The 13416-nt window shown below is 41.4% G+C and overlaps 1 protein-coding gene across 27 annotated transcripts in view; it reads right to left on the bottom strand.

Annotated features, from left to right (window-relative positions):
- The window catches only part of CACNA1D (calcium voltage-gated channel subunit alpha1 D), a 190365-nt gene that overhangs the window by 106898 nt on the left and 70051 nt on the right, over positions 1-13416 (bottom strand). For 17 of the 27 annotated variants that reach the window (XM_028719053.2, XM_028719033.2, XM_028719043.2 and 14 more), the window contains 3 exons: positions 12576-12728; positions 10822-11018; positions 1025-1128 (listed from right to left, as the gene is read on the bottom strand). In XM_028719053.2, the coding sequence (XP_028574886.2) occupies positions 1025-1128; positions 10822-11018; positions 12576-12728 (454 nt within the window). Of the gene's footprint in view, positions 1-1024; positions 1129-1737; positions 1842-10821; positions 11019-12575; positions 12729-13416 lie in introns of those variants that run through there. The other 10 variants (XM_077924918.1, XM_028719032.2, XM_028719058.2 and 7 more) reach the window with 2 other exon arrangements.

Raw genomic sequence — 13416 nt, 5'->3', positions numbered from 1 at the left:
ATTATTAAACAGCACAACTTGAATTTCAGGTTCTGATTTGAAAGCCTGCATTGATATGATATGTTATGGATGCAGACAGTGATGTCAGACTAGCCCTACATCTGTATGCCACAAGCTTATTTGCTTACTATTTGCCATTTGACTAGTAATCACATTGTGTTTAATGCCAGACGTTTGGACTGTGGCTATCTGTTTGGGTATTAATCATTTTCAGACAGTCAGACAGGCCTATTCTTCTGCCAATGTTGTTGCCCATAGTGGCTTGGAGAACTGAAGCTGAAATAGGAGAAGTGCTATGGGCTATACTGTGCCCACTTAGTTACATCTCCCTTTAGGCAGACACCATAACTGGTGCCATCCTGCCATGCTCTTCTTACAATACAGGTAAGGAGCTTCAAAAACATATGGCGATAGTTTGACAAGCTTTTCCTGTTGACAGCTATAGCGATGTTTGCCTACTTGTGACCTTCACAGCCAATGATGAGAGCCAGCTGCATGCACAATGTCCTGGATATTCAATAGCTTTAGGTAAGACATCTCCACCAATATACAGGAGACATCAAAGGATTTGTAAAAAACATACAACCAATGTCAATAGAAGCAGAAAATGTGAAGCACCTGCTAACAGGCATATCCTGCTGGTAGTTACACAAAAGATATTGTATGTTTGTTTAGATAAGCTTTTCAAATGCTGAAACTAGGCTTTCAGAAATGGACAACGGCCTTTATCAATATTTTAAAATATATATGCTTACACAGGTGTCATCTTTCGCTCATTGTGTGCAAAATGATGTCTTTAAGGAAGTTAGTACTTCATTTAGTTACTCTTCAGTGATGGGGGGTGTTGGGAACCACTGCAAACACAGGGTGTCATAGACAGGCAGAAACACAAAAGTTTAGACATTCAGAAAAGCAAACACTGGTAAAATGACATGCAGAAAAGCCATCACTGTGAAGCTTGTGCAAACGCATAGGCCATTTCACACACTGCGGTGGAATATACAAGGTTAATCTAACTGCTTACCCACTAAGTACACCAAGAACCAGGTTAAGTACGAAAAATGAGCCAAGAATGATAAGACTAACAAAATAGATCCATGGCCATTCACATCCTATTGCATCATTTACCTGTAAAATGTAAGGAAACATGTTATGATTCAGCTATTCACTACACAGCAGAGTCCTCCTGCAATTGGCAGATCACATAGGTATTCAGTGTACCAGCAGTATCCCTCTCACAGCTCCATCCCTTACTTACACTGCAGTTCGCCATGATGCCCAATATTGGCAGTACTATAAAAAGAATTCTAAGCTACTTTTGGGATGAAGAAAATGTGTAGAAGATCATTTAGGAGCTTTAAAATATCTAGATTACATTTAACTATAGCAATATGCACATTTCAGAACCTATACCCTACGGGGGTTGATAATTTGTTTAACTGTTTGGGGGGGGGAAATTATTGGAATTTAAGGTAGTGGTTAATTAATTACTAAGTACAGGTCTATTATGATCTCTTTATGTTTTTACATCTGCCTATTATTTTTTCAGGAAATTGCCCTTGCTATTGTATGCTGCATGGCCTCTGAAGGATACATGCTGTTCTAAAACGAAAAATCCCAGTGTTTCATTTTTAAAATCTTATCCCCAATTATTTTGATCTTCTCATAATATACCTATGTGTTCATGGCAACCGAATACAGGACTCTGCTTCTAGGACGAAAAAGGTGTATGCTTACCCGCTCAATACACCAAGAACAAGATTTAGAACGAAAAAAGACCCAAAGATGACGAGACTGACAAAATACACCCATGGCAATTCAAATCCCATAGCATCATTCATCTGTAAGAAACAAGATGATCTTATAGAAACAGTTTAATTTAATTTTGTAATAGCAAACAGTTGGTGAGGAAGAAACACAGATAAGTGACCGGAATACACCCCCTTGCTCACAATCATCAGGGGAAGAAAAGCAAAATACGAGCCATGTTTCATCACCATTCCAAAAGCATAATAAAAAATACTGTAAAGCAAGAGAGTTAGAACTCAGCATAACTATACAGCAAAGGTTTTAAATCTCATTTAGAAGACATAGGAGGCAATATTTAGAAAGGAGCTACTAAATGATAAGAAAGAGAGACTTTGGCTCAACTGTGGCTCAAGCAAGGCAGTAAAGGGCACAGTAAAGCACAGGGTTGGGTTACTATGGCAAAGAGGCTCGGGTTTGATGTATAAATCTGAATTAAGTTTAAAGTTTCAAAATCTTATTTAATTGTTCAGCTTTCAGTTTTCTACGCATAAAAATCCAGGAATTTAGAAGGTGAAACACAGACACAAAAATATAAAGCAAATGGGTGATATCCAATGGACTTGTTCTGTTAGCGCAAGGATTTCTGCTTGTGCAACGGAACTTCCCTCTCTCACACCTTCCCTGTGCATACCCAGTATCCTTCTCAAAGCTGCTCTGGGGGGTTCGAGAAAATGCAAGAACAGATGTACTGTATAGGGAAGCCTTTTAATGTGTAAGGTTTAATTATGTTTTTATATAGGTTGGAAGCCTGACCACTGGTCCTGTTAGCTAGGGATGATGGGAGTTGTAGTCCCAAAACATCTGGAGGGCCGAGTTTGGGGGTGCCTGCTTATAACCAATGGAGGCTCATAACCAACCTCAGTTTTCCACCAGCCGGTCTCCACCTGCCTTCTAACTTCCAACTCCACAGGGCTATCAGATTCCTTCTCTTTATACTTAGTGTCACCCTTGTAGAACTCAGTAGGAAAAGAGGATCAATAATATAATTACTTGGCTGTGCCAGTTACTAGCTCTGGCTCCACCTATTGCTTGTCTCCCTGCTGCTCATAACACCACAGCTGACACACTTCTCCTCCATTCTAGCAAAATTTTGTCAATATTTTACAAGTTATATGTTTCACTATAAATGACAGCTATTCTTTGTATTTTTATTAAGTGTCGAGAAACTTACTGCATTGCCATAATAAATCTTCATAATTATTAATAACTGTTTTTAAAACGGGGGGAGGGGGTTCTGTCTGTGCCCATCTTTGATATTTTTTTAAACTAGTAAAAAGGTCAGTTTTTCATATTCATGGTAAATGTGCTGAGAGTCATAATCCACATTCTGATGTTAAAGGACTGAAGGCAGAAAGGATACATTTGCCATTCCAATTCCATTTATAGTCCCAGGTCTAGAAGAAAGTGCTTCAGTCACACAACCCTTTATTCAACTAATATTCTTCTTTTTATTTTGTGCATTATTTGTAAACTGGATTTTAAAAGTTCATTTCCAACGCTATAAAGACATTCGTATTTGAGAGCAATTGCTCCAGACAGAGGACAACCAACGAACATTTCTGACTGCCTCTTAGCTTCCTAGGAATTATATCAGTATTTTACTAAATGCCAGATTAAGTATCCTTCCACCTCAGCCTCTTTTACAGCTCTTGCATGGGTAGAAATGATACCTTTCTCACTTGGTTTTGTAACATTTTAATTGGCATTTAAGTTGCTGGTATTTTTATCAGCATCAAGAATAACCTTGGAAATCAGGGTTTTCTGAAAGAGTGCGAGCTGTTCCAGCAAGCTTTGATATCTGCACAGTAGGTCAGCTGACCCTAGAACAGAGACTTCAAAGCCTTCTGGTCAGCTCCACACTCTTTGGAGGATAACAGGCAGTTTCTGAAAACCTTGCTGGTTTCAAAGACTCTGCTCTGAGATCTCAGAGGCTCAGATATCAAGCTGATTTAAAAGGCAATGCCTTTCAAATCTAACAGCTTGCCAGCCAGCAAAACCAGCCCGACTTCTTCCCTATGCTCTTTGGGCTTCAGAACACAACCAGACCACAAGTTCCCTCTTGTCCACAGCATATGCCAAGTGCAAGGAAGTAGATGTTACAAGAATCATAGCGCTACCACCACTCCATGTCTCTTTCGGCCCTCTTCCTGGTAACATGGAATATAAAAAAATATGCTGTCACACTGTGTGTTCCTTAATCCCTGCCTCCAACAGCATTGGTTTCCAGTTCGTTTCTGGGCCCAATAAAGGGTGCTCACTTTAGTGTTTAAAGCCCTAAACAAATCAGGCCCCCATATCTGAAAGACCACCTTCTTTGCAGACCATCTGAGGTGCTAAGCTCAGCAGAAGTGGCCATCTTGGTTCTTCCACCACCCTCAGAAACATGGGGTGTTGTGGCGCCCTGGGAAAGGGCACTGTCTGTGGCAACTCCTAAGTTACGTAACTCCCTCTCCACAAAGGTGCATCTAGCACCTTCATTATACAGCTTTCAGTGAATCCTGAACACACGTCTCTTTAACCAGACTTCTGAAACTTGAGGTGTATATTTTTAGGGCCCACCTTATTTCTCAGGCTCAGCTGGGGGCAGGAGTGCTTCTTTGAGCCTTCTTGCCCCCTGGCTGAGCAAGCCCCACATCCCACCAGCGCACACATGTGCCAGAGGGCTGGGGGGGGGGTTCTTGTTTGCGCTCCTCAGCCAGGGGATGAGAAGACTCTCCCTCTCCCCCGCTGCCTGAGCAAGCACCATGTCCCTCCAGATTGCTCAAGCCTGAGGGACATAGGGCTTGTTGAAGCAGAGGGAGGAACAAGCTGTATCACACTCCGGCGATGCAACTTGTTTCTCCCTCTGCAGCGATATGAGGGCAGACAGAGATGGCGGTTTCACTCAGCAGTATATCGCTTCTGAGACTCTCTGCTTCCAGGGCCTGGCTGCCATTTATTTTCCCCTCAGCATGCTGGGTGCTTGTAGCAGAGGGACTCAGGAGGCATTGGTTTCACCAGCGATATACCGCTGAGTGAAGCCGTCATCACAGTCTGCCCCTATCGTCCTGGGTGATATATCCATACACTGTGTGTTTGCTTTTTTCACTTTTTATAACAGCTGGAGGAGAGGCAGAATCAGGACTGGGTCTGTGGTACACAGGGAGGGTTTTCTAAAGCAATTTTCTTCTCTGCACCATAGTTCTAACAAAAATTCCCCTGTTGTGCTGCTGTTTGGAAGGGAAGCTGCCCTTGGCATAAAACTACAGGGTTAACACAACATGCAGCTGGGAACAGGACTGAACCATACAAAAAGTGTCACATCACACATATATTCCATATTTTTAGGAAGAGGTGGAGAGAGAAAAATCAAGGAGCATTTCAACATCTAGTTCTACCTCAGTATACATTTTATTGCAAATCTGTGGAAAGTTTAAATTTTGCAGAGTGAAAGCAGAAGCCATTCCTAACTTGGCAAACACAATGCCTATCGTGCACAAATAAAAGCACATCAATCAGATATCGTGCAACCACTAGATTTTGGATCCAGACAATCCCCAAATTAATCACATTGACTTTTTATATTCCTAATCTATTATGTGACCTCAGTGTTATAATGGCATCTGCTGTGCTTATATGCTATTTTAACTGCCACACACATATTACATTAAGTTTTATAAGTCATTTATAGGAAACTTTAAGGAATTAAGTGATACATTGTTTTTTAAATATGCCATAAAAGCATAATGATGGGCTGTTATACCCAGATCAGGTTACCCAGTTACCTATTGAACTCTGGGAGCTCACAATTTATTGCAGCCAGCTAGCCAATGATTAAACCATATTAAGGGCTCTCAACCTGAGATACAGGATGCAGCAGCTAGAATAAGCAATGATGACTCATCTTCTGATCCAACCCAAGTCTTAATGCATCAGGTGTTAAAGGATCAGCACACAAATGATAATACTGTATGGTGGCTGTAATTAATAGACCACTTTGGTTCTGTTCCCCCGGACTTGACTTGTTTCAATGTTTCTGCCTTCTCTTTGTTAAAGTTGATTAATATTCACTTACTTGAATACATCTTACAGGACTATTTTTAATCATATGAATAGGAAATGGTTGTTTGACCTGTGTTCAGTAAAAAGCCACCCAAAGCTCTGAATTTCTAGGCTGAAAGTCCTCTCTTCAGATTGTTGATCAAAAACACAGTGAGTATAACATTTTAGCTGAGTGAAGCACAATTCACTCAAAAGGAGATCATGCTGGATTACATATGTTTCGTGCAAACACTGCACTGGGACCTAACACAACTGGGTCCTCTGCAATTAATCACCCTCTAGTGGGTCACATTCACCCACTGGCACTGGTGGTGACAGGCGGCAGTGCTCTGAGATTTGAGCTGCCATTTTAATTTCCCACAATGCCCCTGATATAGCGTCAACTCTGGCGCACTATGGGAGATGGGCACTTAAGATAGATGTTAACAGAGTGCCCAGTCAGGAAGGAGTGCCAGGCAGCGACACCAACCCTAGTAATAACACGCTTGAAGCCTTCCGAAAGCAGATTGGCCACAGAACACCTGGACCATTTTGAATGAAGCCCTCTTGTAGAGAGAAAGCTGGGCATCTGAAGCCAGGCATAATTCTTGGCTTTCTGAATCAGTACTTATTTGGGAATATGCACAGTGATTTCTTACAGGATAGTAGTCCCATGCTGCTCTGACACTGTTAGGTGTCAGAGAAGCCTAAGATACAAGGAGTTGCGTCAGAGCAAACGATGGTCCATTCTGCTGGGACAGGTATTTTCTTGTAAAGTAGTTTAAAATTATTTTTCTCTAGGAGGGCTCAGCATGCTACACTGTTCATTTGAAACTCAATGCTCAATCGTATCTCAGTGCTCTCTGAGTACTAAGTGGTAAAATTTATTATTTTTCCTCTGGTGAAATCACCTGTATATCTGAATGTTACTAAGATATCTATAACCGTCTCTCTGTCTCATAGACTCATTCTTTCTGCTTGGACTTCCCATCCCTGCCTCACTGGTGGATGGGAGCAGGGCCAGGAAAAACTATGTGACCTCAGGGGCAGAGTAAATGGTAAGGCCCCACTGAACCTTAATTATGTAAGTTCTCCTTCATGTGAGTAACACATGAAGCAGAGGGTACTGTGCATACACATTTAGACCTGTGAGCTAGTTAGGACATACCAGAGTGAGAAAGGACACAGAAGCATGAATCCCTGCAATGTATTTCCTGTACCAAAGCAATAAAACTGAGCAATAAGCAGAGTAACTATTTAACTTCAGATTTGTTAATTGTTCTGTTATTATAAAGTTAAGTTCTGCCGAGCATAACCTGGTTTCACCTACTCCACATCTCTGTGTTATATATTGTATCTGAAAGGGCAGTCATAATTTTCATTGGCTCCACTTAGGTCTATGAAGCAAAGGGAATGGGTTGCAATTGGGGGTGGGGGTAAAATCAACCACTCAACTCAAGTCTTGGAGCCCCAGGAACAAAATGTGAGTTTAGACCCCATCCCCTCCACTTTCTCTCACATAGATAAATGACTGTCTAGTTATTGCAGTGACCAAAACAAGGGAAAGGGGGGGAAGCAATTATACACTTGAGGGCAACAGGACCTGGAAGGCCTAGGTTCCACCAATGCTGAAGTGAAGTGTTGCAATGTACTTCTGAGTACAGAGGATGCAGAGATACCCCTTTCCTTCCATAAAGGCCCTCTCACCACACCTACAGAGCCCCTGTGTCTTAATAGCAGGTATTTCACTCATTTATAACTAATTGGCAGCAGCAGACAAGAATAGCATCAGTGCCAATTGTTTTTGTTGCTGAATATGTAAACACAGGGAGTAGTTATTTTCTGTTTCCATGGGTGGCAGAAGCTACTTTAGAAGTTAATGCCACATGGGGAATAATGGCATTACTTAATTAAATCCCTGTGGGTTGCATAAACACTTAGCATTAGGGCTGTTCTTCTGTCACCTTCAGTAGGAGACTGCCTTTGGTCACAGAAACAATCCTCCATGTATCACAGCACTTTCTACCTTTAATGACAGTTGCCAGCTGTCATTGTGCATGTACATGCTGTACAGCTATATTTTAAATGAAATAGTTCAGCATATGAGGACAATGCATCTCCTCCAAACACTTGACATCAATCTGCTAAACTAGTTCCAACCATTAGAAAGCAGAAATAAAATAAACATACTGAAACATATTGACATTCTAAGTTAATCAATATTTTGCTCCAGAATAATTCACTGAATATGTATCTTATTAAGCCATTTGTTATGAACTGAATCACAAACACTTATTACCAAATAATGCATATATTATAGTAGGTCAAACAGAATGTGGTTGTTGTATCATCACTGGCATGCTAAAAGCAGGTACCCATACCAAATCAATTGTAACTAGGGTGACAAAGCGGATTTGGGTAGATGACACCCTCAAATATAGCCATGATAATTTTCAAGGTCACATCATGGCTTATACTACTTTCAGGAAAAACATTGCATGGCTGAAAACAATGGGTCAATTTGGACACAGACATAGGAGAGAAACAAAGAACCTTTGGCAGCCCAAGGGAGGCATTCGCTTGAGGGGAACCATCCAGGATTGTGTGCCAGTGGAGGGACCAGAGGCGAAAATGGCAAGAGCAATGGATGTGGCTCCAACCTTCATACAGAAGCCTGCATCCCAGCCACACATAAAGTCAAAGGGTTCTACAATCCCATGAACACACAACTTTATATCCTCCACACAGACAAAGCAAAAGGACTTATTAGAGTTCAAGGACAGTTACAGCAAGGCATAGTACTTGAGGAGGATATAGGGCAGGGTTGGAAGGAGCTGCGTGTGGCCATTGAGGAGAGGACAATGCCTAGGGAAGAGTTCCCAAAGCAGTAGTGCAGTCAAAACAGTACTGCAGTCTAAATCCATGTTTTTTGCAGGGACACGGACTTATAAAAAATATTGGGGGGGCCCGGGAAAGCTCATGAATAATAAATAAGCTCATGAATATGCAAATAAAGTGGCGCCGCCTCCTCGTGAGCGAATAGGGGAGAGCGTGCTGCGCCTATTAATCAGCTCCAAAGGAAATTGGGTGGAGCTTTTGCTCGGGAGGGAGGGCAGGAGGCATGCAGCCCGCCCCTCCCTGTGCATTTTGGGCTGGGGGAGGGGCGGCGATGGCGCTCTGCTGGAGGGGCGCCGGAGATTATTGGGGGGGCGGAGCCCCCCAAACGAATTTTTGAGGGGGCTCGGGCCCTCTCAAGCCCCATGGAGTCGGCGCCTATGGTTTTTTGTCATAGTTCCTAGGGTTTTTATGTTTTGTTTTGTTTTGTTTTGCTGTTTGAGCCTTAATAGCAATTCACCCATCAAAAACCGAGTTCCAAGACGATTATATGTTTGGTAACCAAGCTCCTTAGCTTCAATTTGGTGTACATTATGTCTAAATAAGTCCATTACTTTCAGAGCTCTGACAATTTCCCCAAAAGTAGTCTAAGCCATACTGTGAAGTGATACGTAAACATTGGAAATGACCTTGGTTGCCATTTCTGAGGTTGACATCTACCCATGTTTCCTCTGTCACCCTATGCACATGAGTGCCTTCTTTTAACGTGGCAATGGAAAGAAACACATTTTGTTCGTTGGTTGCATTACTGTTTAGAGTTTACCTCCACCCGTTTGAAAAGTATTCTAGAGGAGCTTGAGTGTCCAGAGATGCCTTGGTCAGAAAACAAGACAGGTAGAAGGGGTGGCTGTGGTGGTTGCGGATAGGGGAAAGAACGGTGTAGGGAAGAGACTTTATCGGAGAAATAAGGGACTCAGACACCCGCAGGCCATCCCATTCTACAGATTCATGGTGGACTAACTACTGTGCCCTCTGATGTGTTGGTGCTGTTGGTGAAAGGCAGGTTGGTTTACAATAAACTCTCATGCTCTGCAGCACCAAACAAGACTAGAGAGGAGAGAGTAGCCGTGGTTAATAAAAGTATGATTTTGCTCACCAGAAAATCACTTTGTCCTAGGTTCAGGTTATGAGGTTCAGGCCATAATTGAAGGAAAATAATGGTTGCTATCACTGTACTACCCAGCCTGCTTGCTCAGTGGCTTCCCTGACTGAGCTATTCTTGGGTATGATGTTGGATATTAAGAGGGTTGTTTATTATTATTATTATTATTATTATTATTATTATTATTATTATTATTTCTTATCATCATCCTTGGACTTTGGGTTGAATACATATTCTACAAACAAATGGAACAACTAATCAGAATTCTTTGATTTAGGCTGAAATCCTAAACGATTTAACAAAATAGTAAGCCCTACTGCACAGTGGGATATACTTCTGCATAAATATGCATATAATTGTGCTGTTAACACTTCATTTAACATTTTGCCAGGGATTTACTGTTACCTTTAGTAGCATTGGTATGCTCAATATGAATACTCGTGTGTAGCCACATGAAAGTATAGCACCTGCAACTGAAAGCCTATAGGCATAATTTAAATGGTTAACTAGCACTCCTTATGCTACATCTTCCCAGCAGTGGGCACTACATCAATAGCTGGTAGCTCTAGAAAGCTGGGACATGATTCATTGCCCTCTTATAAGGAAGCTGAATCAATTTAATCACCAGTTTTGATTATACTTCATAGGCAGCATGCTTGCAAAATGATTTATAAACTCAAAATAATATAAATTTATTTCAGACCATGCTGATACAAAACTGAAAGTAAATGAAGCAATTGCAAAAAAAAAATGCTAAATGTCAGCTTTAAAAATAAACATAAAGTACCTTCACAAAAGCAAGTTTTTTAATGAAACATTCGAAAGCACGGAAACACAAGATTCGACTTGCAAATGTGGAACTTGCATAAAGTTAAATGTACAGAGCACACATTTAACCTGAAAAGAAAATCCAGTGACAGGAAGAAGAGTATAAGAGGATGCTTCAAAGCAAGGTTATTTTCCTTTACGCACAAGAAGTATCACTGGTGACTTACCCAATATAGCACATCAGTCCATCCTTCCATTGTTATACACTGGAACACAGTTAACATTGCATAGCCAAAATTATCAAAGTTGGTTATGCCTCCATTTGGTCCAGGCCAGCCACCCTTACATTCAGTGCCATTCATGGGACACTGACGTCCACTCCCTGAGAATGCACAAGGTGCAGGATCCTCTTCAGCTAATATATCTAAAAATGGATCAAAAACATTTCAGGGTAAGAAGTTCTCAACACCCGGTTTGGAAAAAGCAGACCGGTTTTGAAATGGAGTCAGAAAGCAGCTGAGTTCAGAGATTTTATACACACACACACACACACACACACACACACACACACACACACATGGCTTAGTTTCTGCTGAAAGAAATTAGCAGAAAAATAACTGTAGAAAAGCTTGTGACATATTAATGAGCAAACTAGGAACACCAGTGCAGACAATAACTGATCATAAAACGTGTGCAGACCACACTGATTCCTTCTCAGTACTATACTCAAAACTGTGCCTGGATACAACCTTGGCCTATTTTAAATCTGCACTATGTAGATTTCTGGTGGAAACTCACTTTATTAAGGCAACATCACACACTTTTGTATACATTATCACACTGCTCTACAGTACTGACACTCTATATCTATGTCAGTAACAGCAGAGGCTCGTCCATTAGGACGAAGAAGGCACTGCCCAACCAACTTCAGTTTGCTCCTATATTTCTTCTAATTTACAACCAGTCCAGTGGGTGACAACTGGCTGTCAGCTTACCCCTCCTTAGTCTAAGCACTGGCTTCGTAGGACACAGCAAGTAGGGGGAGGAGACAAAACTAGAAGTAGTTGTTCCTGCTTCCATTGGCCCTGATTCCACCTGCCACTGGCTCTGGCTCCACCTACTGTTAGCCTCCTGGACTTCTGTCCTACCTATCTCAATAGGCGAACACCATCAATGGACTGTAGTCCTTACTTTTCCACAGTTAGAAGAACTAACCAAACATCTGTTCAGTGAAAATGTGAATGATGTAAACCTAATTCTGAGCAGGCTTGTGGTGATCTGCTCTAGAGTTAGTTGAAACAAACACAATAGTATATCGTGTGTCATTCAGTCCTGTGGAATGAGATGTAGATTACCAGATCTTACTCCTCTTCCACTGCAACTAGCAACCTTGATAAACTGTACTTTTGACTACTAGCATTCATATTTAGGATGCCCTGTAGCATCTCTAGCCCTGTAGCATCTCTAGATGTCCAGTGTCTCTATTAATCATCTCAATATTGCTTCCTTCTTTTAGTAACAGGGAGCTGCATCAGTCTTATGTGTGGATTAACTTCCAGTCCAACTGCCAATGGTTTTAACATGAGCTTATTTTAATAAAGTAGTAGCTTCCCTGTACTTCAATCTGAGGTTGACAATGAGGGTGTGTTTGCAAACTGCAATAAAAAAAGGAAACAGGCACTGAACACTTCTACTTAGGACATGTGAGGTAGGAAGCCCTCATAGATCTCTTCCAAAGCAAGATCCCAACAGTCCACCTTGTGTGTTGCACCAAGCCACAAGTGTCCCAGTTTTCCCTGCTTCTGGGTATTGTCCAAACTAGCCTTGACTACTCTCGCTTCTGAATCCTCAATAAAGGTCAATGTGAAGAAGATCAAGGTTAACAATATTTTAAACTTTCAGGGGCGTTGTTGTTTTTCAAGCCATGGATGTAAGGTACAACAGTTCTGTTCGAGTTATAAATAGCAGCTTCTTTACTCACCTGAATCATCAAAGAAACATGATTTGTGCATTTTTCCAATAAAAAGTTCCAATCCTATAATAGCATAGATTATGATTACAAATAATACCAAAAGGGCAATATGGAGCAAAGGGACCATGGCTTTTATAATGGAGTTCAGGACAACCTGTAAACCTGTGAAGCACAAAAAGCACACAGAGAGATATTGATACTATTTTGTATAGTCACATAACTAGAAGCAACCCAATACAAGAGGACAAACAGAAGGCCATCTTCGCACAAAATCCTACAGCAGGCATAGGCAAACTCGGCCCTCAAGATGTTTTGGGACTACAACTCCCGTCATCCCTGACCACTGGTCCTGTTACCTAGGGATGATGGGAGTTGTAGTCCCAAAACATCTGGAGGACTGAGTTTGCCCATGCCTGTCCTACAGCTACAGTCAGAAGTTTGGAGGTATTCCATTAAGAGGATTATCAAAGGTCAGAATGTTCAGCATTCTTAAAAAAAATATGTTCTATTTCAAAAGTCTAGCAAAAATCCACCAGGCTCTTTGTATTACAAATTGACAAGCTGACCTATGTGTAAGCAGTTCATAAAGTATTAAACAATAGCAAACTATTTTAATATATCCCCAGTCCCTAAGTGGAATACTCAACTAGCCAAATTAGATTGAATTATTTTGGGAAACTAACACCTAACACTTAGTGGTTCTTAAATTATGGTGGAAATTTACAACACCTGGGTTGTAAATACTTTGGTGGCGAAAGACTTGCAGAGCAATCCTAACCCCTGAGTGGGGTTATGCTGAGACAGAAGTGGCTCTCCAACAGGCTGCTCCTAGTAGGGGTGTATCACAATT

The sequence above is a fragment of the Podarcis muralis genome, chromosome 2 (assembly GCF_964188315.1).
Source record: "Podarcis muralis chromosome 2, rPodMur119.hap1.1, whole genome shotgun sequence".
Taxonomy (NCBI): Eukaryota; Metazoa; Chordata; class Lepidosauria; order Squamata; family Lacertidae; genus Podarcis; species Podarcis muralis.
The sequence above is the reverse complement of the archived record's forward strand: the minus strand, read 5'-3'. Positions and strand labels throughout refer to the sequence as shown.